The sequence below is a fragment of the Typopeltis vanoorti genome, chromosome 10 (genome assembly GCF_054136105.1).
Source record: "Typopeltis vanoorti isolate ZY-2024b chromosome 10, IOZ_Tvanoo_1.0, whole genome shotgun sequence".
Classification (NCBI taxonomy): domain Eukaryota; kingdom Metazoa; phylum Arthropoda; class Arachnida; order Uropygi; family Thelyphonidae; genus Typopeltis; species Typopeltis vanoorti.
Genome location: NC_143558.1, coordinates 108,860,610 through 108,887,608, shown reverse-complemented (window position 1 = coordinate 108,887,608; position 26,999 = coordinate 108,860,610). Strand labels below are relative to the sequence as shown.

Here is a 26,999-nt window from a genome sequence, read left to right as displayed (position 1 = left end):
ACTGGGGCTTGGAGTTTAGAGAGGATGATTTTTTCAGCAATTTTGCCTAAGTTTGAGATTAGACTGATGGGTCGATAGCTTTCAGGCAGGTGTGGATCTTTACCTGGTTTATGCACTGGGACCACATCTGCGACTTTCCAATAGCTGGGGAAATAGTTAAATCGGAACATGGTGTTGATTATGGTGGTGAGATATACTACAGCTCTTCGGGGCAGCAGTTTAATTATTCTATTTGATATGCCATCCGGGCCAGGGGCTTTTTTATTCTTTAGAACTTCATAGATTTCCACTGGTGAGGTGTTTGGAGGTATGTTGTTGCAGGTATCGGTGACTTTCAGTGCATGTTTGACATGGAGGTGGATTTTATAGACATGCTTGAAGTCCAAGTTGTCGTATGTAGGGCTACACTGTTTTTCTAGGTCCTTTGCTATTTCTTCAGCTTTTTCTGCATCTGTGTGTACTAGTCCCATGTCTGACTTGAGTGGGGGAAGAGATTTGTTTTTGTTTCTGAGACTTCTTAATATGTTCCAGATGGAGTGTTTGCCGGGTGATACAGAGGCTAATTTGGCTTCCCATGTTTCGTTCCTGTGAGCTTTAAGTGCTTCTCTAACTTCATTGTTCAGTTTATTGAGGATCTTTTTGTTCTGAGGTGCATGGGTGTTGTGGTACCTTTTCCTTGCTTTGTTCCTAATTAAATCCATGATGTCTTCTGGTGTAGTCGGTTTGGCTTAAGAGTAGCTTTGGTAGAGGTGAGAACCTTTATGGCTGTGTTGATCTGCTGGGTCAGGTTTCTGACTGCATTTTCAATCTGTTTTATGGATCTGATGTGAGGGACAGGTCCAATGTGTTCTGATAGTACTTCTGTTAGTTTTTCCATGAGATGAGGGAGTGGGGAGGAGGCAGCAGTTGTTCTTGTTTTCCCAGCTGGAGCAGGATTGGATTGTGATCGGATGTCAGCTCATTTAAAGAGTCTAGGCTATACTGTAGCTTAATATTTTGTAATATGGCAATGTCAAGTATGTCGGCTGTGCCATACGTACTATGATGTGTTGGTTCTGCAGGGCCTGCTACCACTGCATAATTTGAACTGGAGTAGCTGAAGAGTACGAGCCGTTTCTGTTGGTAATTTTCCTGTTCCATGCCAGGTGTTTCGCGTTTAGATCACCGGCAATGATGACTTGTTCTTTATTTCCTAGGATAGCATCTAGATCTGACTGTAGTAGATTCATTGATGGAGGGTTGTAAGCTGCATAAAGTTTCCCAGCTGAGGTAGTGGGTACTACTATTCCTGTGAGCTCTAGATTTTTGGTTGAAGGGCTGGTTACAGAGTGGTGATCGATGTGGTTTTTTATGAAAATGGCGGTGCCTCCTCCTCTGTAGTTTATTCTGTCATTTCTGTGGAGGAGGTATCCTCTAACTTTGGGGTTGTCTGCTGGTCTTAAATGGGATTCGTTTATTAAGATGATGTCTGGGTTGTATATTTGTGCAAACTCTTGGAGTTCCAGAATCTTGTTTCTAAGTCTGTTAGCATTCCAAGCGATGATCTCTAGGGAAGCTGGAGTGCTTTTATTTTTATGCATTTATGAGAGTTGCTAGGATGGATTGGGTTTCTTGTAGAAATCTTTTTCTGGAGTCCGATGTGGGGTTAGATTTGCTGAAGTCTTGCAGCATATTTGTAAAGGAGTTTGTGATGACGACTGCTAAATTTGGGTTTTATTGCTCCTGAATGGTCTTTGTTGAGCGGACTACATCTGCGTAGGACTTTGTCTGCCGATTTAGGTTTGCTTCGATCGGGGCTTCTGGTTGCGGCAATTGGTTTGTATAGTGTTTTGGAGGGTTGAGGAGTTGGAGCTACTGGTTTTTGTAGATTAGTGAGCAGATATTCTGTTTTTTGGGCGTTGTATACATCCTTTGTAGTTTGCTGGATGCGGGATTTCAGTTTGCAAATCCATGTGAACAGGCTTTGCAAACTGAAATCCCTGTCTGTCTTCATACCACACACGTTGGTAAGGAGTTGTTAAGGGTTAATATGAAAAAATATTTTCATAGAAAGGGAGAAGGGGTAGAAAGGGGAGATGAGGCTATCCTTGGAAGTTGTATTAAGTACGGTAAGTGCAAGGGCATATGGAATATGTTCTTTGCATTCAGAGAGAGTCGTTGGTGAGTAGAATGCATTGTCCGACAGTGTAGTAAATGCAGACACATTAAGTGAGTTTAAGGCAGAGTTTGATGAGCTCTGTGTATGATAGTGTGCATTTGACTCCATGGAGGTCTGGTGTTAATAATTATATTAAAAATAATATAACTGTACATGACAAACAAAATATTTCAGACATATTTTAATTCCCTTTTTTTTCACCATTTTCCAAAGTAACTGGTGTACATAGAATTTTCATAATGAATTAAGGGTAAAACGATTAAGAGATGTCTTTCTTCTTTTTTTTTTTTTTCAAAGCAATTTTTCAATGACCTCATTTGAGCTTCTTATTTAATGATCACACAGAATGCTTACATGAAAATAAACTAATTTAACTTCTTTCTTCTTAAAGCAGGAGTTTGTGTAATACCCTCATCAACTGGCAAAATTGCTATTTGATTCATGAGTTTTTTACACACTGGATAAAACACCTTTAAATAAGTTATACATAAAAAAAGATTATGTTTCTGAAACCAGTGGGAAATGAGACTCTTCTAGTGTTTTAAAAATTGCAGACAAAAATTACAGAATATATAAATTTCACCTCCTTCTATATATATATATGTGTGTGTGTGTGTGTGTGTGTGTGTGTGTGTGTGTGTGTGTGTGTGTGTGTGTGTGTGTGTGTGTGAGATAATCAGCTTTTACTCGGTTGTTGTGATACATTTTAAAATTATAGATTTAATGACTTCAAAAACCGAGATAACTTATAAAGATTTTAATGAGAAATACTACAGTTTCGGCTTATAACAGCCTTCCTCAGGTATTCATAAAGGAAAAGAATAGTAATAAACATTGAAGTAGCTAAACAAACTGGAAATTACAGGTAAAAATTGCCTCACATAATCGATACATAAAAAACGTATTTTTTCAAGTTGTTCTTAATATGAAAAATGTATCAATTATGTAAGGCAATTTTTACCTGTAATTTCCAGTTTGTTTAGATACTTCAATGTTTATTACTATTTTCTTTTCCTTTATGAATACCTGAGGAAGGCTGTTATAAGCCGAAACTAGTAGTATTTCTCATTAAAATCTTTATAAGTTATCTCGGTTTTTGAAGTCATTAAATCTATAATTTTAAAATAAATAAATAAATATATATATATAGAGAGAGAGAGATTTAATGATATGTGTATATATATATATATATATATATATATATATATATATATATATATATATATATATATCATTAAATCTATGTTTTAAAAAAAAAATATATATATATATATATATATATAATGACAATGTGCATTTAAAATTTTATTAAGTACATGCAGAGAACTAGATTTATTTTACTTTCCAACAGGTGTAACATTTCTTCCATCATGCAATACAAGTAATGTATTTACAGCATTTCAAACAGATTCAACATTTCTTCTTTCGGGAAGGGGGGGTGGGGAAGAGGACAGGTTAAAAAGTTATTTTACAGACCAACTGGTATACTCTGCTAAATCTAATGCTTTGGAAGGGATTTTCACATCATGTAGGGAATAACCATATACTGCTATTCTGCCACATATGCCTGAAGGGAATTCAAGTATTGATATAAGGAGGGGACAATGCCTGAGCTACAATATGCAGAAAAACTGGTAAATTTTCCAAGTATATGGCTTAACAAAGATTCCATTACTAAATATTTCAAATGGCTCCCAATTTAATTTCATCATATACAACAGTAATGACAATAAAAAGTCAAAAGGAAATAAGATTATATGCAGAAAGAGGCAAATTGCTCACAGCCTACTAAAATCACTCTACAAATATGCATGACCTTAGTTCATTTTCATCATCATCAGATGTCTGCTGAATCATAAGACTCCTCATTGGAAATTCCAATGTCACACATAAATCATCAAGCTGTACTTTAAATGCATTCATTAAATGCTCCCCACCATCCATACAAAAACTTTCCCCTGCTCACAACTTCTTTATATAACTTTCAGGGATGGCCTCTTGTTCTGCTCCATTTTATTAAAAACTTTACACATTAATGGGTTGCATTTGAATGGCTTTGGAGTGAGTGCACTGGAGAAAGTGTTGCTAGATGGAAGTATAGTGTGTGATGCATGCAAGAGATGAAGTGAAAAATCAGGTGAGTGGTATTGAAGAGACAGAAGTGCTTGGCAGTAGAAAAAATAGTAGTGTGAGAGATGAAGAGAGAACAGAAATGCAAGAGGAACAGGAAAAAGTTGGGGGGGGGGGGGAGGCCCAGGTGGACATGGAGACAAGGTATAGGGCGAGTGGATGTTGAAAGTGGCAATGAATGTGTGTATGAAGATGGAGTCTGTTGCGATGTGGGTGGAGAAGTTGAAACTGAGCAGACATATGTGGTAAGTGGTGATAAAGGTGATCGGGCAGGTGTGGTGGGGAAATCACAACCAACAAGTGGCTTGGACGGTGATGGCTACAGACCTAAAAATGAATTACTGTTTGTTTACAAATACCAGAAGTATCAAAAATAAGGGAGATGAAACAGGTTCACTGATTGAGTTATAAGCCCCCAAATCATTGAAATAAGTGAAACACAGTTGAATAAAGATGAAATGTTAACGGGAATAGAAATAGAAGGATGCACTATTTTTCACAAGGATAGAAAGGACAAGAAGGGAGGGGGGAGTGCTGCTGATGATAGTAGGGGAATTATGTCCACAAAAGATAGACATCAAAGAGGGAAATAGTGGCAATGGTTATGAGGCAGTGTGGTGTAATGTGCAGGTTGACAGGAAGACATATTTAGTCGGATGTTGCAATAAGCCAGGGAATGTGTGTGTGTGTGTGTGTGTGTGTGTGTGTGTGTGTGTGTGTGGGAGGGGTGATGAAGAAATGTATAAACAACTTGGATTAGTGAATAAAGGAAGGATAGTTATTATGGGTGATTTTAATTATGGTGGTATAGATCGGAATGAAGAGACAGCATTTGGGAATAAGGAAAATGAATTTCTCGAGTTCCTTAGAGATAACTATCTCAGTCAGCACATAAAGAGGGTGTGTGAGGATCGAGAGTTCGAAGTGATCACCTAGGTTGTGGCTAGCTATATGCAGACCTCTGTGAGGATAGGATACATATGGAATTATAAGGCTGGTGATTATGTCAAGCTTAGAAGACAGCTTGAAGCTACAGCATAGAATGAGGAGCTAAGTAGCAAGGAAATATATGCTGCTTGGAAACTGACAAAGAAATACATAACAGCATCAATGTGTGAATGTATTCCGAAGGCCAAAAGCCTGAATAAGGTAGACGTAAAATGGATGAAGGGCTTAAGCATGAAATCTGGAAAAAGAAAGTACTCTGAAGGAAGTACAAGATGAAGAATGGTAATAATCAGTTGCATGAAGAGTATAAAGAACAAACCAGGAGAGGTGACTCAGTAAGGAAAACAAAAGTGCAGTATGAGCAGAAATTGGCAAATTAGGTGAAGAAAAACCCTAAAGACTTTTTTAGATATGTGGCAAGTAGAAGGAAGAATGATCATGGTAAGATGATGTTCATGGATGAAAATAGAGGAATGGTAACTGCTGCAAAAGTTTATAAGGGTGTTTCAATTTATAAGGGGTTTCATCCTGATTATGGTGGGATCATGAGGAGCTTAAGTGTAAAGGACATAGGAGAAGATGGCTTAATTGTGAGTGAGCAGGAGGTATTTGAGGAAATAAATAACCTTGATGTCAATAAGCCGATAGGATTTGATGGCATATCACTATGTCTACGTGTCTTAAGGGAACGTTCCAGGGAATTGGCAGTAGCATTGGCATGCCTGTTTAATAAAGGCACTGCAACAGCACAAGTTCCAAGGGAGTGGAAGGAGGGTAAAATTGTTCCACTGCATAAAGGTGGTGATAAGGTAGTTTCAAATTATAGTCCAATCTGTATATCTGGAGTTGGGTGAAGGTCATGGCCTCCACATCCTGAAGCAGGCCCCCAGGCCAGGATTTTTGGCAGGCCCCCTACCTGTCACTCAGGTTAAGGACAACGCATTGCTATACAGTCTCCATGGTTTATGATCAATTAGTTTAAATGATAACACAAAAGTAATATTTATTTAAAAAATTACCATCTACATAATACAAACTAATAATAATATTCAACGAAATTACTTCAAAGGATATTTTCTGCATAGAAAATATCCTTTGAATATCCCCCTCCCCACACACTAGCTTTTGTCGACACAAATTTATCAATAATGTCAGTAAAATCAACTCGCTTAGCCAAATCATTTTCGATGCAAAAAATTGCTAGGTGATTAAGATGTTCTTGGCTACTTGTGCTTCTTTGCCATGTTTTCAATGAATTGGCCAGTCTCAGCTGAAGAAACAATAACCGGTACTGTGCAAAATAGTTTAATGGTGAGGCAGATATTGGCAAATACACCTTGCAGGTTTTTGTCATAAATTATGTTCAGAAGTCTAACCAGACTTGTTTCCGTGCCAAAAACTATCTTATGAATACTTTTAAGGTGAAGAATTTCATTCAATAACTCTTCTGACAGATCTTTTTCACAAGTTTTGCTGCTTTTGTGATAAGTTGACCATCATCCAAGTTGTGGAAATTTAAAATAGGTGAGAATAATTCACATATATTATCTGCTGCTTCAAACCTGGTTTTTAAATCATTCATAATGGGTGTCCACCCGTGATGAGTTTTCAGACTGCTTGGAGGTGTCATGAATAATAATAATAATAATGAAATCCTATACTGGATAAATTACGAAAATTTCGAAATCTTGTTCAGGTTCTACAGTAGTTTCTCGATTTTTGCAAAATTGAGGTTACACACTGATTGCTTCAGCAACTACTTTTGCTTCTTGGACAACACTTTCCCATGAGTCACATAAGTGTTGAATCTGTTGCACTAATTCTCTTATAAGTGTGGACTTGACCTCAAGAGATATTCCTTTACTTTGTATAATAATGTTCTTATTATCAATATTTGCTAATATTTTGTGTCAAAACATTGTCATTAGCATACCTTTATAAGATCAGAAATATTTTTTCAAGCCTTTAATTGTGTTCAATGTTGAAGGAGAAAGCGGTTCAGGCGAACAAAAACTGAAAACTAAAGTAAATTCTTTCGAATGGGAAGTTCAGAAGAGTAACCATAAGTCTGAAAAGATGGATAATGGGTTGGAAATGATTGCACAAGCTAGTAGTCCCTCTCAGCATATATTCATTCATATTTTATAAAGTTTCTTTTTGTCTTTTGTTAGTCTCACTTAACTGGCTGACCTGACAAGACGGGGCCCAGGCTAGAGCCCTATCAGTCCCATCCTTGTGGGGGGCCATGGTGAAGGTACTGGAGAGATTGAGGAGAAGTAGAATACAGAAATTAGTTGATAACAGCAGTATTCTCTGTGGTTATGAGCATGGGTTTGTTAAGGGGAGATCATGTTTTACTAACTTATGTATTATAACAAGGTGACAAATACCTTGGACAGGAGAGATGCATATACAGTGGTGTACTTGGATTTTGCAAAAGCTTTTGATAGACTGCCACATAACATGCTGTGAAATAAACTGAAACAGATCGGGTTGGATAACAGACTTCTGAGTTGGATCAGTGACTGGTTGTCAGATAGGTATCAGAAAGTTGTGTATGGTGATCAGGGCCAGTTTTATCATTAGGCGAACCTAGGAAATCGGCTAGGGTTGCTAAGACTTCGGGGCGCCATATTTTGCTACAAAATTCAGGGAAAAATTAGAACCTTCGAAAAAAATTAGTAAAACCTTGATTAATAATAAAAAACAAGCCATCCTGGTGTACACTGATGATCCTACATTATTTTTGCCTTTCTCTATTTTTACCACTCCCCTGCTCTTTATATACTTAACCTCAAGTTAAGTATATAAAGTATATATACATTAGTATATAAGTTAAGTATATAAAGTATATAAGTATATATACCTCAACTGCCCAAACTACACATTACACAGCTCTTTCTGCCACAAGGGCAGTGTATGTATCCATCATCAAAACCAACATAGCATGCCAGAGACTGCAAATCCTTGAATCCCCACTGTCTTATCTGATTTGGCTCAGAATTTCTCTACCAAATCAACCTGCCCTTTTCATATGCTCCCTCTATTGCTCTCCAAACTCCGTCAACCACTCTGATCTCTTCAACTTTCTCTCTATAAAGCTCGACTTTTTTGCAGTCTAAATACCCCAATAGTGACGTCATCTTTCTTGGGAACTTCAATTCCACAACTCATACTGGCTCCCCTTCTTCAATTTTACCAATCAAGCAGGCAGGGATGCTGAGGTGTTTGCTATCAGTTCTGACCTATCCCAGATCATCACTTTTCCTATCAGAATACCAAACAACCCCCTTCAATTTGCCAAACAAGCTCTTCTTCTTCCTAAGTTGTCAAAACTGTCAGATTTTAGGAAAAGACAATGTACTAGAATAATAATTAAAAACTTTAATTAATACTTCTTATATTTCAGTAATCTTACATTACCATCTTCAGGGATTACAAAATAATGACATGTGTATGCAGGCACTAACACTAAGTAAATATTGCTGAAGAAAACAACTGAAGTCGGTCCTAGAATCCTAAAGGTGTCTCCTAATGGGCTAAATTGGATTATCTTGGCTGTTGGGCTGATAATAAGTTCAGATAACAATGCCCTAACTACTGAACTTAACCATATTCTTAACACCTTTGTAGCCAATGGCTACAACCCCAAAAAATATTAAACCAATTAACTACAATCCCCTCCCCATTCATAACAGAGATTATTCTAAATCTATAACCATTCCTTATATCTGGGGTACTCAATCATTCATTTCGTATGGTGATTTAATGGCCGTGAGACCCTTTTACGGGGAAGTACGGCACCAACTCAATCTCCCCCCCCATTTTTATCCGAGCTCGGGACCGGCATAGCTGACAATTCAGACCTATGGCTAGAGGGATTGTCTTAAGTATTCCTGACTGCATCTGTGTGTGTTCACGAAGCTGGTTTGCCTGCTTGCAGGATGAAAAACCCGAGATAAACTGAAGGAAAAACCTTGCTGTCCACCCCCAAGACCGGCAAACTTAGCTATGGCTGAGGAAGATCCTTAAGCTCCTCATGACATCAATGGGAATCAAAACTAGGACACTCCTTCCCCAGGCATATGGTTGCGAAGCACATAGCCACTAGGCTAACAGAGTGGACTCTGGGGTACTAATGAAAAACTAACAAAAATTCTAAAAAAATATGACCTGACAACTTGCTACAAACCACATAAAAAATTGGAATCTCTTATCTGCTCCACTAAAGAACAGCCACTTCCCCTAGACCTATCAGGAATACACCAGGTCTCTTGTATTTGCAAACTGTCCTACTACGGCCAAACAGGCAGGACAGCTAATATCAGGATATCTGAACGTTGTCGGATGTTGAATGTGCAGAATCAGGGAAACTAGAGTTATTAAGGTGGGGGAGGGAAGTAGATATGCAGATTTTAGGGAGACAGTTGAGTATGTGAATATGTGTAATATGCCCAAGCGAGTAGGAAAGACCACGAATCAGAATGGGATGGTTAGTATAAGGCATCAAAATAGGGATGGGACATATTGGCTTCTGCAATTCATGTATACAAATGCCAGAAGTATTAGGAAAAACAAGGAAGAATTTTTGGCCTTGGTTGGCACTTCCAGACCACAGGTTATTGGCTTTAGTGAAACATGGCTGACAGAAGATGACACAGCTAGTGGGATTGAATGTGAGGGGGTATGGTGTGTTCAGGAGTGACAGGGAGAATAAAATGGGGGGAGGAGGGTTATTGATGATAGCTGATGAGCTACAGTCAAGAAGACTAGAAGTGGAACTGCAGGATAGAGAAAAGAGCACATTTGAGGCTATTTGGCATTTGAAACTAGCAGAACTAAATATACAGTTGGGTGCTGCTATAGACCAGGTGATGGAATAGATGGTGGAGACAGTATGCATAAGCAAATAGAAGAAATAAGTGGAAGGAGGGTAATTATTATGGGAGATTTCAACTATGTTAACATTGAATTCAGGAGGGATAAGGGATTTTTATCCTGAAAGCAAAAGGGATTTTTATCCCCCTTAATTTAATTAACTTCGCAGGAAAATATAGCTGTTTGGCTTTTCATCTTAATATGGTAACATTGATTGGAAGGAGGAGAGGACACATGGAAGGAAGGAATTGGATTTTATGCGATTATTAAGGGATAACCATCTGCGACAGCATGTAATGGAAAATACTAGGGGTCAGAGAGTGCTTGACCTAGTAATTGCATCTGAGAATTTGGCTGTAACGAATATGACCAGATTGCCACCATTTGGTGAGAGTGATCATAGGTCTTGACTTTGGAGGTGGCTAAAGGTGTGGAATTTACAATTAAGACAGGGTACATGTGGAATTATCGGGGTGGTATTCAGTGCCATGGCATGTACAACTGCAAGGGATAGAAGTTGATAGTGCATGGGAGGCGGTTAAGAAGTGTTTGCAGGAAGCAATGGCTGACTGTATACCTAGAGTCCGAATAATAAATCAAGTAGGGGTTAAATGGATGAATAACGCCATTAAGTTTGAGCTGCAAAAAAAAGAAACAACTATGGAGGGAATTTAAGGAGAAAGGTGACCGACAGGCACACGAACGGTATAAAGCGCAGGCCAGAAGTGTAATGAGTGTGATAAGAAAAGCAAAAAAGGATTACGAAAGAACATTGGCCATGCAAGCTAAAGAGAATCCTGAACAGTTTTTTTGATATGTTGCAAGTAAAAGAAAAAAATGTATATCGCAGAATGATTTTAAAGAATGCCGATGGTAGGGAGGTAACCGAATCAGTTGATATAGTTGAATTACTGAGCGAGCACTTTGCAATAATATATCTTCCAGGTGGTGACATTGCAGAAATGAATGAACCAATAGATTATACGGAAATTGTGGTAAATGAAGTGGAGGTGAGTAGTTTATTGCAAAATCTCAATGTCAATACATCCGTAGGATTGGATCATATACCAGCTCGTGTCATATGTGAAGCAGCTAAAGAATTGTCAGTACCTTTGACCATTTTGTTAAATTTGAGTCTTGGGTCTGGGTTAGTCCCGAGGGGGTGGAAAGAGGGGAAAATAGTTCCACTGCATAAAGGAATTTCCAAGACTGCTGTTGTAAATTACCGACCGATTAGCATATCAGGAATCGTTGTGAAGGTCTTGGAGAAATTAGTTAAGAGAAGAATACAGGATTGGATAGATGAAAATGGGATACTGTATGGGGGACAACATGGTTTTGTGAAGAGTAGATCATGCCTCAGTAACTTGCTCACGTTTTATAACACAGTGACGGCTGAACTGGATAAAGGTAATGAGTTTACAGTGATTCTACTGGACCTTGCCAAGGCCTTTGACAGGATACCACATGGAACTCTAATCAGTAAAAACTGGAGCAGATGGGGATGGATATAGGGTTGGTGAGATGGATAGAAGGGTGGTTCATGGAGAGATACCAGAGAGTGTATTATTCAGGAGTGGAGTCCAAAAGACAGCTTGTGACTAGTGGTGTGCCACAGGGTTCTGTTCTTGGACCACTACTTTTCAATTTGTTCATTAATGATATAGGAAAGGATCTGAGAGGAAGTGTTCACTTGTTTGCTGATGATGCAAAGTTGGATAGAGTAATTGTGAGTGCACAGGACATCAAAATTTTGCAGGATGATTTGGATAGTTTGGAGGACTGGGCTAGAGAAAATGGATGTCAATTTAATGTGGCAAAGTGTAAGGTTATGCATTTTGCAGTGAAAAGATTAGCAGCAGTATATCACATTGGTGGAACCGTACTCCAGGAGATTGATGAGTCCAGGGATTTGGGAGTGTTGGTGGATAGGGATTTGAAGGGGACACATTGCAAAAGTGGCTAAATCAGCTCATCAAATCACTTGGTTGCTGAAAAATACTTTAACAGGCAGAGACAAGTAAGTTAATGTTCCTCTGAATCGAGCCTTGTTAAGACCCCATCTAGACTACTGTGCCAGATATGGGTGCCAGAGTTTCTTCTTGATGGGGAGGAGGTGGAGAGGATCCAGAGATGAGTGACAAAGATGATAGCAGGTCTGAGGAATGAACCTTATGAGAACAGGTTGAAGATTTGTGGGTTGCAAAAATTGGTTGACGCAGAAAAAGGGGTGATATGATTGATACATTCAAATTACTGTAGGGTTTCTATAGGATTAATACAGGAGGTATTTTTGAGAACAGGACTGGTGGTGGGAGGACTAGGGGCCATACATGGAAGCTGGGCAAGAATGTGGTTAGCAAGGGTGTTACAGCTAGGTTTTTCACTTGGAGAGAGAGTGGTGAATGAGTGGAATAAGCTGCCAGAGTCTGTTGTGGATGCTATGACCGTGGATGAATTCAAGGCATGGTATGATAGATACTGTGTGAATGTCAAATAGTTGTTCTTGACATGATGTTAGGACCTCCCTCAATGAGTCTGTCGACTCCTTGGAGTTGCCTGAAATAATAATAATAATATATCCGGTTCCACTAATACAGCCACTCAGGACTTGCTGACCATGCTTACCTTGATGACCACTTTACTACACCACAGCAAGCACACAAGGGTGGTCTGAAAAGTTCTCGGCCTAACAATGAAAAAACAAATTTATAATTTCAAAATTTTTTTTTTTGAATTCTTTGAATTATTTTATATTCACGAAAAAAGAATATGGAATACAGAAGGAGATGAAATTTTGATCTGCCCGACGTAACAGCTTTGTTCAAGAAGTTATAATATTCTCGTAATTAAAATCTATTCTTTGTATTTCAATGTCTTGGTGAATGGGTTACCAGAAGCAACTGTGAGTGCTTTTTCAGTAAATGAGTTGAAGGAGAAATGGGTATTGTAAGAACACTGGTTTGTGCTCACCTCACATTATAAATCTTTGACTCCATGGCAATACCCAAGGTGAATATTATACGAGGGTGGTCTGAAACGTTCTCGGCCTAACAGTGAAAAAACGAATTTATAATTTCAAAATTTTTTTTTTTTGAATTCTTTGAATTATTTTATATTCACGAAAAAAGAATATGGAATACAGAAGGAGATGAAATTTTGATCTGCCCGACGTAACAGCTTTGTTCAAGAAGTTATAATATTCTCGTAATTAAAATCCATTCTTTGTATTTCAATGTCTTGGTGAATGGGTTACCAGAAGCAACTGTGAGTGCTTTTTCAGTAAATGAGTTGAAGGAGAAATGGGTATTGTAAGAACACTGGTTTGTGCTCACCTCACATTATAAATCTTTGACTCCATGGCAATACCCAAGGTGAATATTATACGAGGGTGGTCTGAAACGTTCTCGGCCTAACAGTGAAAAAACGAATTTATAATTTCAAAATTATTTTTTTTTAATTCTTTGAATTATTTTATATTCACGAAAAAAGAATATGGAATACAGAAGCAGTTGAAATTTTGATCTGCCCGACGTAACAGCTTTGTTCAAGAAGTTATAATATTCTCGTAATTAAAATCCATTCTTTGTATTTCAATGTCTTGGTGAATGGGTTACCAGAAGCAACTGTGAGTGCTTTTTCAGTAAATGAGTTGAAGGAGAAATGGGTATTGTAAGAACACTGGTTTGTGCTCACCTCACATTATAAATCTTTGACTCCATGGCAATACCCAAGGTGAATATTATACGAGGGTGGTCTGAAACGTTCTCGGCCTAACAGTGAAAAAACGAATTTATAATTTCAAAATTATTTTTTTTGAATTCTTTGAATTATTTTATATTCACGAAAAAAGAATATGGAATACAGAAGGAGTTGAAATTTTGATCTGCCCGACGTAACAGCTTTGTTCAAGAAGTTATAATATTCTCGTAATTAAAATCCATTCTTTGTATTTCAATGTCTTGGTGAATGGGTTACCAGAAGCAACTGTGAGTGCTTTTTCAGTAAATGAGTTGAAGGAGAAATGGGTATTGTAAGAACACTGGTTTGTGCTCACCTCACATTATAAATCTTTGACTCCATGGCAATACCCAAGGTGAATATTATACGAGGGTGGTCTGAAACGTTCTCGGCCTAACAGTGAAAAAACGAATTTATAATTTCAAAATTATTTTTTTTTGAATTCTTTGAATTATTTTATATTCACGAAAAAAGAATATGGAATACAGAAGGAGTTGAAATTTTGATCTGCCCGACGTAACAGCTTTGTTCAAGAAGTTATAATATTCTCGTAATTAAAATCCATTCTTTGTATTTCAATGTCTTGGTGAATGGGTTACCAGAAGCAACTGTGAGTGCTTTTTCAGTAAATGAGTTGAAGGAGAAATGGGTATTGTAAGAACACTGGTTTGTGCTCACCTCACATTATAAATCTTTGACTCCATGGCAATACCCAAGGTGAATATTATACGAGGGTGGTCTGAAAAGTTCTCGGCCTAACAGTGAAAAAACGAATTTATAATTTCAAAATTATTTTTATTTTTCAACATAATCTCCCTTAAGACTAATACATTTATTCCAGCGATGCTCCAGAGCTATTATCCTGTCCATGTAGTTTTCAGTAAGATCTGCAAAATACTCCTCTACAGCTGCAATCACCTCTTGATTTGAAGAAAAATGCTGACCACCGAGGAAGAGTTTTAGTTTTGGCAAGAGATAGAAGTCAGAGGGAGCCAAATCTGAGGAATAGAGTGGATGTTTCAACAATTCATGGTGAAGATCCCTTAAATTTCCCATTGTCAAAACACCTTTGTGGGTAGGTGCATTGTCCTTGGTCTTTTCTTACGAATTTTTTCGTCTAGGCTGGTTAAAAGATCGGAATAATATTTCCCAGTTATTGTTTTACCCGTTTTCAAGATAATTAATAAACAAAATGCCTTTAGCATCCAAAAACACTGATGCCATGACCTTTCCTGCTGATGGAACCGACTTTGTCATCTTTGGTGCTGAACAACTAGTTTTTGTCCACTGTTTTGACTGCTGTTTGGATTCTGGCGTGTACTAGTGAATCCAAGTCTCATCCATAGTAATAAATTGACATATAAAATCAGTTTTATTCTTGTTAAAACACTCCAAGCACTGCTCAGAGATTTTCATGCGCGTGCATTTTTGATCTGCTGTGAGGAAGTGTGGCACCCATCTCGCACAAAGCTTTTTCATTTGCAATTTTTCATGCAAAATATATCCTACACGTTCTTTTAAAATGCCTATAGTCTCAGCAATTTCATGCACTTTGACTCGCAGGTCATCCAATACTATATCGTACACTTGATCAATGATTTCTGGTGTTGTTACACTTTTTGGATGTCCTTCATGTGGATCATCTTCAAGGCTAGTGCGGCCACTTTTAAACTCGGCAGCCCATTTCTTAATTGTCAAAAAGGAAGGAGAAGCATGCCCATAAATTTTTATAAACTTCAAATGAATTTCTTTTGGCATTAAAAACCTTCTTTTACAAAGATTTTTATAACCGCACGATACTCAATTTTTTCACTTTTGCTTCAGACAGCTGTATAAAACAAACTACTTGATAGAATGTCACATGGAATCTTATGACAGATGTACTAATTTAGGTGATCTTCCAGCATGATAACAAATCTTTGCAGAGCAAGATTTATTGTCATGCTGGGAGATCTTCACTACCACCTTTGTGCATACCTACCCATATATCTGACATTTAAAGCATCTCAGTGGATTAGGGATGTACAGTCTATCAGGACAGTTGAGATAGGGCTTCTAAGAGAAATTTTATCAGATATAACCAAGTTTTTTTGGGTTCCTTCCCTTCTCCATTAGTCATTCTGTTTTTATCCACTATGGTTTTATGCCATGAGCTGTAGCCTGTAGAGTCAAAAAGGGTATGGAAAATGAAAGGGGGATGGAATTGAGCACTCTGTTAATTTTCTGCATTTAAAGCCTTATGCTCTTATAATCCCTCTATGATAAATATAAATAAATATAAAGAAAATAAAACAGAATCAAGGATAAGAATGCACATTTGATTTGAGCATCTTTGTTTATGTTACAACACATAAGGAGAAAGAATTCACAATGAAACATCGTTTTACATTGCAATGCAGATCAGATCATAAGAAGACATATGTATTAGTGAAAAAATGGTAGATAAACTTATTATTTACTTTAAAAAAGTGCTTTCCTGGACTTTTGTAAAAAATTTCAAATCATAGCATGAAAATTAATTGTTCAGGCAATGTTTGATTCAATACTTAGCTTGGCCAAATCCACAAGACATTCCTGAGACATTGTAGACCTTAAATAATTCTTAATTAGATTAAGTTTGCTAAATGACCTCTCTCTCTCTCCAGATGAATTGTTAATAGTATTCTTAAGATAACACAAGCATTTGGAAACAGATCACCAAGTCTGTACTCTGTTAACAAGTTCAATAGATCTAATGGCTTTAAATGCATTTAGAAAATTTGCTTTATCTATTGAGGGTAAATGTTGCATTTCTTTTCAAACCTTTCTGCATATTTGACATTCCAGAGATCAGAAACTACCTTAGTTAGTCACCTCTGGATCCTTTCCAAAATTTCTTTGTCCTTTTGAAAACCAGGTGAACAAATCTGTGCACAGTAATCTATGTGTTGGCTTAATCAAAGCCTTATAAAATGGAACAAGAATCACCTTACTTCTACAAGTAATTGTCCACCACATCATTTCCAGAATTCTTTGTGTTGTCCTCACAATTTATTATTACTATTACTACGTAACACCTCCTGGGAGTCCAAAGACTCATCGAGAGAGGGCACTTACTCTACAACTCTCCATCTACACCACTCCATCAACGACTACCTTCATCGTCTACACCAACACCATCCACAGCCGACCACCACCTCTAGCATTTTCACAGACAATCACAAATATCCATGCCCATGGCAGGATTCGAACCTGTAGCCTTTTGGCTGGAGAGCAGATATGCTAACCACTCGGCCCAAGATCTCTTATTTCTTCCACCTCCAACAATATATCTCCACCAAGTATAAATTCTACATCCCATCTTTGTTTCCCAAATTTTAAAACCTTACCTTTTGTAACACTAAACTGGCATCTCCATTTCTGTGCCATTCACTCAATTTATTCGAGTTTTCTTATAAGGCCACAACATCTCTACTCTTTATAGTTCCCAACTTTGCGTTCATTCACAAACGATTGAATATCCCCATCCAATTCTTTGCCAATATCATTAATATACAGGTTAAATAGTGGAACTAAAACAGATCCCTAAGGCACACCATTAATGACTTCCTTCTTTTGGGATATTGCTCCCACATACACAACTTGCTAATACCTATCAGATAGCGGTCTCCAATCCAATGCACTGACCTAATATCTAACCCCATCCACTATGGTTTGACTATCAACTTATCATGCAGTAATCTATTAAAAACCTTTGCAAATTCTAAGTATACTACTGTGTATACCTCTTCTCTGTCCAAGGAAGCATCACCTTATTGTAATAAGTCTTACAATAAGTATTGTAATAAGGCAAAGGTTGGTCGATTGGTAGAGCCTCTGCTACTAATGGCTCAGTTAAGTAAGTTTCAGCGCGGTTAGTAGTTGGAAGGGGAACAATCGTTCGATGCTGTTGGCACACTCTCCCTTGATGAGTCTTTGGACTCCTTGGAGGTGTCAAATAATAATAATAATAATAATAAAAAGTCAGTAGATTACTAAAACATGACCTCCCTTTGGCAAATCTATGCTGTCCATCAAAGATAATACCATTGTTGTCAACCCAACTCTGGATCCTATTCTCACCAGCTTCTCCAACAACTTAACCACAACACCTGACAACACAGACAGGCCTATACTTTGATGCTTGAGTTCTATCACTTCCCTTATGTAGTGGCACAATCTTGCCCTAGTTCTACTCCTGTGGAACTCGACCCAGTGCAAGACTGATATTAAAAAAATATGTCAAGACAGGTGTCAACTTCCTGGCACATTTCTTCAGAATACATGGTGATATATTATCAAGTCCCATAGCCTTATTAATTGCTCAATTCCCTATATACCTCTTGCTCACTTATAGTCAGTCTCTCCTCCCCATCATCAACTGCTCTTAATCTCTCCATGACGTCACATTCACAAGAATGAAAGAACTTTATGAACTGCTCATTAAGTATTTCCACTATATCTTCCGCAGAAGTTGTCCTTATACCATTTTCTCCAATCGATGTCATCCTTGCATAATCTTTTTTTTTTTTTTTTTTTTGTGGCTACATATTGAAAAAACTCCCTACAATTCTTTTTGGCTTCATCAGCTAACTTCTGTTCATACTTCACTTTTGCTAGCCTTACCAACCAAGTCACCTGCATTGTCTGGTCTTTGTAATTCTCATGGATTTGGTTATTACCACTTCTCTTATGCTGCCTCCACAATGACTTTTTTTTTCTGTATCACATGCTTAATCTCTTCATTTATCCATTTCACACTTACCTTATTTAACCTTCTGACCCTTGGAATACATTTAGACATTGCATCTACTAGATAGTTTTTGAAAAATCCCCCAAGCTGCATTGATCTCTTTTCCAGCTAACTCCTCATTCCATGCTACACCCACAAGTTGTTTTCTGAGCTCTTCATAATCAACCCCCCCCCCCAACACCACCCCTTGTAGTTTCAGATATATCTTTTTCTCACAGAGGTCCTCACACTGCTGGCAACCACCCAGGTAATCACCTCATGGTCACTCTCACCAAGTGATGGGTAATTGGACACTGTAAAAATAATCATAATTAAAATTCTGAATATTTTTACGAATTGTTTATGCTAAAATGTTTATTAGTTTTACTTTCATAACACGCATTGTCGGCACTTGCGATGTGCCCGTTATTGAAATTGTTTTCTTAAAAGTGATATGTAAAGAAGTTAAAAAATTGATGTACTTACTGGATTTGATATTTGTATTACTTACAGGAATTTTATTGTAATTGAAAATATTAAGTTTTGTATTTTTATGAAGACATTCTCTCTTGTTGCTAACGGAGACAATGTGTCAGCCATTATTTATACCTAACTTCTTGCTTACCAGTTTCATGGAGTGCGCATGCTCGCCAAGAAGTTTAATGAGTGATTGACAGCTGACAAGAAAGCATTCTGTATCTTAGTAACGGCTGTAAACAAGAGAGCGTTCGGAAGGAATTTAGAACACAGGCCGGCAGATATTTAGATTCATAGGAACTTGAGTTTTTTTTATGTGACAGTCGGAGGAAAATTAATAGTATATTCCGAAAAAGGAATCATGGAACTATTAAGTTTTAATGTGGAATAAGTATGTGGATAAATAAAAGAAAATATTGCTATATGCAATTTAAACGGAATATTGGAGGAAACACTAATTGAAAGATTTATAGTAAATTCCGATAAGGAAATCTGTAAGTTTTTTTAATTGAAAGAGTAAGACTGTCAATAAGCATTTAGTGAATAAAAGAAGAATTTGCTATTTACGTTCTAAACGAATGTTTAAAAAAACTCGGATTAGGAAGTTTCATCTGTATTAAGGACGCCGGATCTGACTATTATTTCTACTGAAGAAAAGAGACAGAATTAAGTCAGGAAGATTTTATGTGTGCTGAGTGATGAAAAGGATCCTGTGTAAATGAAGAATGGAGTCATATATCTTCAGAAAAGGGCCTTGACAGAGAGAGAAATTGGCTATGAGCATTTTGTCATTTTGAAAACAGAGTGTTTAGTCATAAGTGTAAGTTTATTTTAAAAAGGCCTTGGATCCAATTAATTTGTAGTTAGTTATGTAATATTTGTTTGAAGTGTATATATATATATATATATTGTTTTTGTTTTATTAAATGTGTTTATTTTGTATTTTGGTCTTGAGTCAGTGATTATTTGGATTCTGAAAGAAAGAGGTAAGATCATTGCACCAATTGGAGTGAACCCTTGTGCATATAAAAACATATAGGTGCACTCGGAATTTAAAAAAAAATAATTGTTAGAAACAGAGATCATCTCTAATGTAGGATAAATATTAAGATAAATATTATGAATATCTCTATATATAAAAAATCCACAAATTATTAACAACACCTCATTTATAATTACATCCTCTGATGAGATGATCAAATCCAAGAGTCCAATCCTCATGTGCCCTCTGTTACATACTGTGTGAGGTAGTTATCCCTCAAAAACTCAACAAACTCATTTTCTTTACTTCCAGTTGCTATCTTCTCATCTCAGTCTATATTGTCATAATTAAAATTGCCCATAATGATCACCCTTTTCTTATTTGTTTGGCTAATTTGATTATACATTTCATAGTCACTATCATCCACATTACCAGGTATATAATAACATTCAACTAAGTATTTCATTCATTCTATTCACCTCTCTCTCACACCATACTGCCTCAAAACCATTGGCACTATTTCCCTCTTGCAGCTCCACTTTGTATGGATATAACTCTTTCTCTATCATCAATAGCACTTCTCTTCCCTTTTTACCCTTTCTATCCTCATGAAACACATCATACCCTTCCATCTCTCTCTCTCTCTCTCTCTCTCTCTCTCTGTTAGGATGTCATTCTGATCCAACCATGTCTCACTTATTCCAACAATTTTTGGGTGAACATACTCAATTGATGCAACCATTTCTTTTTTTTGCCTCGTTTCTTACACTTCTAGCATTCGTATATAAACACAGCAGCTTATTCCTGAATCTACAGGGTGGTTCAAAATTCAATGTACAAACTTGGAGGGGAGGTAGAGAACATCAAAATCAACATAGGAAAGCATGACTGGAAACACCACCTGAAAGTGATAGGTGGCGCTGTTCACCAGCGCTCCAGGTGAGCAATTAGGGATTCCTTTGTTAGATCTTGAATGAGGAATTTTCATTAAAAAAATTATTTCATTCAAGATTTAACAAGAATAAAATAACAACTATGAGATACTTGTACTATAATAAGGAAACAAATTGTAAAAAGGGAGCATAAATGAATAACTGTAATGTGAAGTACAAAGGAAAAATGAATTTTGTTTGTCTAAATAGAAATTCCGTTCTGTAAGTTGTAGCAATCAAAATGTATTCTATGTGAAATGTATCCAGTGTAAACAAAAGTCCAAGGGTCGCATGCTAGCCACCCCAGTTTAGCATAATGCCTGAGGCAAAGGCTTACTCAGAAGGCAAATTAAGCTCACATTCCCCGAAATGAGCGCACCTCGAGGAGAAGAGTTATGACGAAATAGCTTAAGGGAACAAGGGAAAGTGTGCTATGTGAAGTTCTCTGCAGTGGAAAAGAGGACGCAACGGAGATAGAATAAAGAAGGATTCGTGCGAGCTTCAAGCTCTTTCGAGTTTTGTTCCTGTTCTCGCTAGGACCTGAGGTTGCTGACCGACAGAAGAAAGTGCTACGATGTCGGACGGCAGGCTCTTCCCCATGAATGCTTGATGAGTACCGGACGGGCAGTATGTGAGATGTCGCTGTCTACTATTTCGGGCCGTCGATAGAAGTCCTACCGGAATGAGGCAGCGGAAAGTTAATTCCCAAAGGCGGGAATGCTGCCCATAGTGACCTGAAAAGGATCGAGACGAACGCTAGCATCGCTACGTGCAGAGAAAGGCCATATCGGATGAACAACATGACCTCCACGTGGATGCAAACTGATGGAAGTGCAGAGTCTTATCCAACAAAAGAAGACAGACCAGGCGGAGATGGTAATCAGATACAGTGATGGTAACGTACAGAACTTTCTTACTTATTTTCCAATAGTATTAGAAGGAAAGGCGAATCAGTTTCTAGTGGAAAGGAAATTATGGACAAATACTTAGGGAACTTTGAATGACTAATATGCTTAGCAATTGGTTGGTATTTTCATTAGACTGGTTGTCTGAAAACTTATGCTCGTGTGTGACCAAATTAATGTGAGGATCTAGAATTGATTTAAAATTTTGTATCGAATCTGATAGAATCTGATTTAAAATTTTGTATCGTGAATGTTATGTGTATCATTGATTAACTTAGAGGCTAGAGTTGTTGATTATTTATTAGAATGTTCATTGTATTCACCACTTTAATTTAGTGTTTAATTGATTAAATTCTTGTGTGTATTTGAATCTAATTGTAAGAACTCTAAGATCCTAATAAACATGTTTAGTTATATAAACCTGAGTGTTGTCTGAGCATGAGACCAACCTACCACTCATAACATCTGAACCTATGCAAAAGAGAATAAGAAAGGGGCATTTAGAAAAAATTAGAGTCATGACTACAAACGCTGTAGAACTTTAGTAAGATAAAATAGGCGTTAAGATTCTGGGAAGGTCTCTCTCTGAACAAGGATCCTTCTGTCCTAGGACTCTGACTTGCACAGCTTTAAAAAACAAATCTGTCAGTGTCTGAAAAGGAGACGGCCCCAGAAAGGTCTAAGGAATTCACTCTTAGTTAGTGGCTAATTTTCACTTTCATAGGGAAATTACAAAAGGGTGATTCGGAGTTTAAGGTTAGAAAATTCTGGAAAGGATAGATTCTGGATAGATCACAGTATAGGGAAGGCAATCACTTTAAGGAAAGTATTAAGATTTTTAGAGAAAGCAACGTCGTAACAATGGCGCAGCTGACACGATGTGGTTTGTTCCATTAATTTAAGTTTATTGTATCATGTCAATCACAGTGAATTGGTCTTGGTTTCATGCCCAGCAATCAGGAATTTATCAGGAAAATGTTTCAAGAAATTACCTTTGTATATCCTTGTGAACTAAAGTGCAAGTGTGTCTCTCCCGTCGAGCTCTGAATTAAATGACCCGGAATTTTTCAGGACAATAAACCCCCAGCACATTTTTCCTCAATTTTCTGGAGAGGACACTGATGATGTAAGAATGTTTTTTTGAGTACATTGAAGAACTTAGAAATATTGGATGATGGAGTGACTTCCAACTGCTTGTTCTGCTACGCAGTAAGCTAGTGGGAAGAGCAAAAAGTTTCTTTTACTCCTCGCCCATTCTAAAGGAAACCCTGAACCTTGTTTCTTACACTTCTAGCATTCGTATATATACACAGCAGCTTATTCCTGGATCTACAGGGTGGTTCAAAATTCCACGTACAAACTTTGAGGGGAGGTAGAGAACATCAAAATCAACCATATTCACATAGGAAAGCATGACCGGAAACACCACCAGAAAGTGATAGGTGGCGCTGTTCGCCAGCGCTCCAGGTGAGCATTGGGGCTTCCTCGTTCAAGCATTCAACGTTGTACAAAGAACATGCATCATTTTACGAATGCTGAAATCGCAGACATGCACCTCGTTTACCATATTATGTATCCAACTACCACTGAACTGTTCAGTTACGCCTAATAAAATTTTTTACACTATTTATTGCCTTGTGTTATTTCTGTATCTTTGTGTCCCTGTTAGTACCTTCTGGTTTAAACTCTTATCTCATATTTTTTGACATCTTTTAGGCATCTTTTACTTCGCACATGCCACCAGCCAGGCCTGATTATAGGAGAATCTGTTGTGGAATCTACCGTTACTGCAATGTACTTTGCAGATTGCTTCTCAAGCAAAATGTGTTGTTCCACAAGATTTGAGCATTCTGCAATAAAATCATTTTGTGAGTCAGGAAACAGATAATGAACATGAAGCTGCTCACTCCTTTTTTTATGACTCCTCTACACTTAACACATGTTCCTGAAGGATGAGGTCCCGCATGGAGAGCAGTTCAATGAGTCCTAAAAAGTTTCCATTGTTTGAATTACCAATTTGATGGCATGAACCAGTAAATGCTAGACCACGTTCTCCCAAGAAGAGTAGTGCATCGATGATGTGTAATAAAAGGTTGTATCATTTCACAGCTTCAGTTTTGATTGATGATGCTAAGATGATGTCAACTCCTATTCCAGCAAGCACCTTTCTAGTTCTTGCCAAGCTAGGTAATGTTCTCTGTGACTATTACCTTTTTTATGTTTTGAGATTCTGAAGTGGTTGCCATTGAAGTGGTTGTGATATAGAAAAATGGAAACTGGAAAAAATGGAAAGTGGTAAGGTAAATATGATTCCACTTATCCAATTAAGGGTTAAATCCCACTGATGCAGTGATGCTATAATGAAAGTAATAATATTATTCATTATAGCTCTACGTTTCCCAACACTACAAGGTTGTAGGGGCTACAAGTAAGATGTAGCCCCTACACCCCTCCCCCTCTCATGGGCCCTAGAGAGATACATATGTTTTTACATATGTTGGATTTTACATATGTTGGAGGTTTAGGTGTATCAAAAGTGAAGATAATGTTCCTGGTAGGAACCAGGTGACCATCCATACATATAAGGATGCACCTCACACCTATCACTCCTCTACAAGAATTGAGTGTGCTATGAGGTGTTACTGTGATTGGTATTCTACCCACTGAAATTGATCTCAACAGTATCTCAGAATGTTGCTAGGATGATGTTTCCACAAGGATATCACCAGAACATAATTTCTTAACAGTTTTGGGAGATCCTGCCAGTCCTATTAAACCCCACTGAATAAAGAAGGGTGACATTTTCCCTATTGGCTTTTCACATGTTACGTGGATGATCAGAAACACTGGTACTTTTGTTTCTTATTTCTGTTAGCAAATGCTATATATATGGCATCAGTACTTGGTTGGGATCTTGTTAGGGCCTCTGAAATATTTGATGATGAAGAATTTATGCTCAAGGGGTTTCTGGTTTGTCACCAGAAACCAGCACCACAGCAAGCCTTGCGTCCTGATTCCAGACCATGGGGTAAGAGACTTCCAACAATATTGACTCTTGCAGGCAAGCTCACTAGCCAACTGATCCTAGACATACCATCCAGGACAGTCCATCTTGCCAAAGCAGTGCAAGACTACCAGGATTCCCCCCCCACACACCCTCAGATGTTCATGGGTCACAGCAAACACAGAAGCAGGGCATTGCGTCCTGATTCCAGACCATGGGGTAAGAGACTTCCAACAATATTGACTCTTGCAGGCAAGCTCACTAGCCAACTGATCCTGGGCATACCATCCAGGACAGTCCATCTTGCCAAAGCAGTGCAAGACTACCAGGATTCCCCCCCCCCCCCCACACACACACCCTCAGTTGTTCATGGGTCACAGCAAACACAGAAGCAGGGCTTTGGATTCTAGTGATGGTTATCTTGAAGAAAGGATAGTACAAAAGACTCAGGAGAATATGGGAACAAAAGCAAAGAAAAAGAGGAAGACTGAAAAGGACTAGTACCATCACTGGAAGGCTCCTCCACCATTAACAGATGCCTCACAGGGAGGGAAGTGAATGAGGATATCAATTTAATGAGGTAGCTGTGAGATTTTGAAATTTATGATCCACATGTTCGAGACTGCAGGCTCCATTGGTGGAACTATAGTGGAAGAACTGAAGGAAGCAATATATTTTTTGATGCTGGTAGATAGAGGACATATTGCAAAAGTTGTGAAACAACACAGAGGATTGCCACGGTATTGAGAAGGATACTGACCATCAAAGATAAGAGGGTGGTAGGACCACTGTAAAAAGCCTTGATCAGGCCACATCTGGATTACTGTGCTTTGTCTGGCCTTGGGATTTGGAGGAGATGTAGAGGCAGATAACACTAATGATATCAGGTTATGAGAAGAGACTTTGGGTCTGCAATTTTCAGAATTAGGTGGAAAGGAGAGGAAGAAGGGATATGATTGAGATATTTAAGCTGTTGAGATGTGGTTTTTTCATAATAAAGTAACAAGAGATATGCTGGAAGAAAGCCACTCTATGCTACCACAGTAAATATAAATGACTATGACTATTAAACAGAATAAAATAGCATTTCATCTTCCAATCAATAAAAAATAGTCCTATTCATATCATCTATAAGAACTTAATTCTTTCATTCAAGCTTTCACTTCTTTCTACTTAAATCTGAAGACAACTACTGAAACAGCCTAAACATCTCTTCATTGCATTATTTTATTATTTACAGTTTTATTTTTTCAAGATAGTTATCTCCTATTCATAATATAAATCTCAGATTTGGATTAAAATTTCAAATTTTATGTTTGTCTTTCAATGTGAGCAAAAATTTTAATCTTCATCGTAAATTTTATGTTGATCAATTCTCTCTCTCTCTATCTATCTATATATATATATATATATATATATAGAGAGAGAGAGAGAGAGAGAGATAGCAGTTCATTGGAGCAATGACTATGAAAATTTTCTTATGCCTGTTGAAGAGGCATAAGATGGAAAAGAACTGTTTCCTTGATTGATATTGTAACAAAAATAATAATATGTAAAAAAATGAAAAAAAAAAAAAAACAACTATTAAAATCAGTTATTAGGCAATTACTTACCCAAGACCAAATTATATTAACCCCAATATCTATTTGGACGCCTAATTCCTGTAATACTCCTTTGTATCTAGAACATTAAGCAATTCAAAGGAGAAAATATTATAACAAACAGTTTCATTTATAGTTATTTAGAACTATCATAATTAGAATTTAATAATCCTTAATAATGATAACAGTCACTGATACGTTTATTTTGTAATGGAATGTAACCCATTTTACGCTTGTTCAACTTGAATTAGATTTAGTTAATATTATTATTATTATTGTTATTATCCCAAGACCCTATGGAGTCAAAGACTCATCTAGGAGGTCCTTTCATCATACACACAGCTCATCATACCACACCTTAAACACACTCATATTCTCTGAAGACACCACACTCTCAGGCAAGGCATTCCAATCATTCACAACTCTGCATGCAAATAACCTGCTTCTCACTCCCCTGCTCACACCCTCCTCCTACAGTTTCCAGGGATGACCT

At 37.5% G+C, this 26,999-nt stretch overlaps 1 protein-coding gene across 5 annotated transcripts in view; it reads right to left on the bottom strand.

Annotated features, from left to right (window-relative positions):
- Positions 1–2,324: 2,324 nt before the first annotated feature.
- LOC150102665 (atlastin-2-like) overlaps positions 2,325–26,999 on the bottom strand; it is a 437,615-nt gene continuing 412,940 nt past the window's right edge. For all 5 annotated transcript variants that reach the window (XM_090399745.1, XM_090399748.1, XM_090399746.1 and 2 more), the window contains 2 exons: positions 26,519–26,585; positions 2,325–2,628 (listed from right to left, as the gene is read on the bottom strand). In XM_090399745.1, coding sequence (XP_090255871.1) covers positions 2,524–2,628; positions 26,519–26,585 — 172 coding nt within the window. In that variant the 3' untranslated portion in view covers positions 2,325–2,523. The remainder of the gene's footprint in view (positions 2,629–26,518; positions 26,586–26,999) is intronic.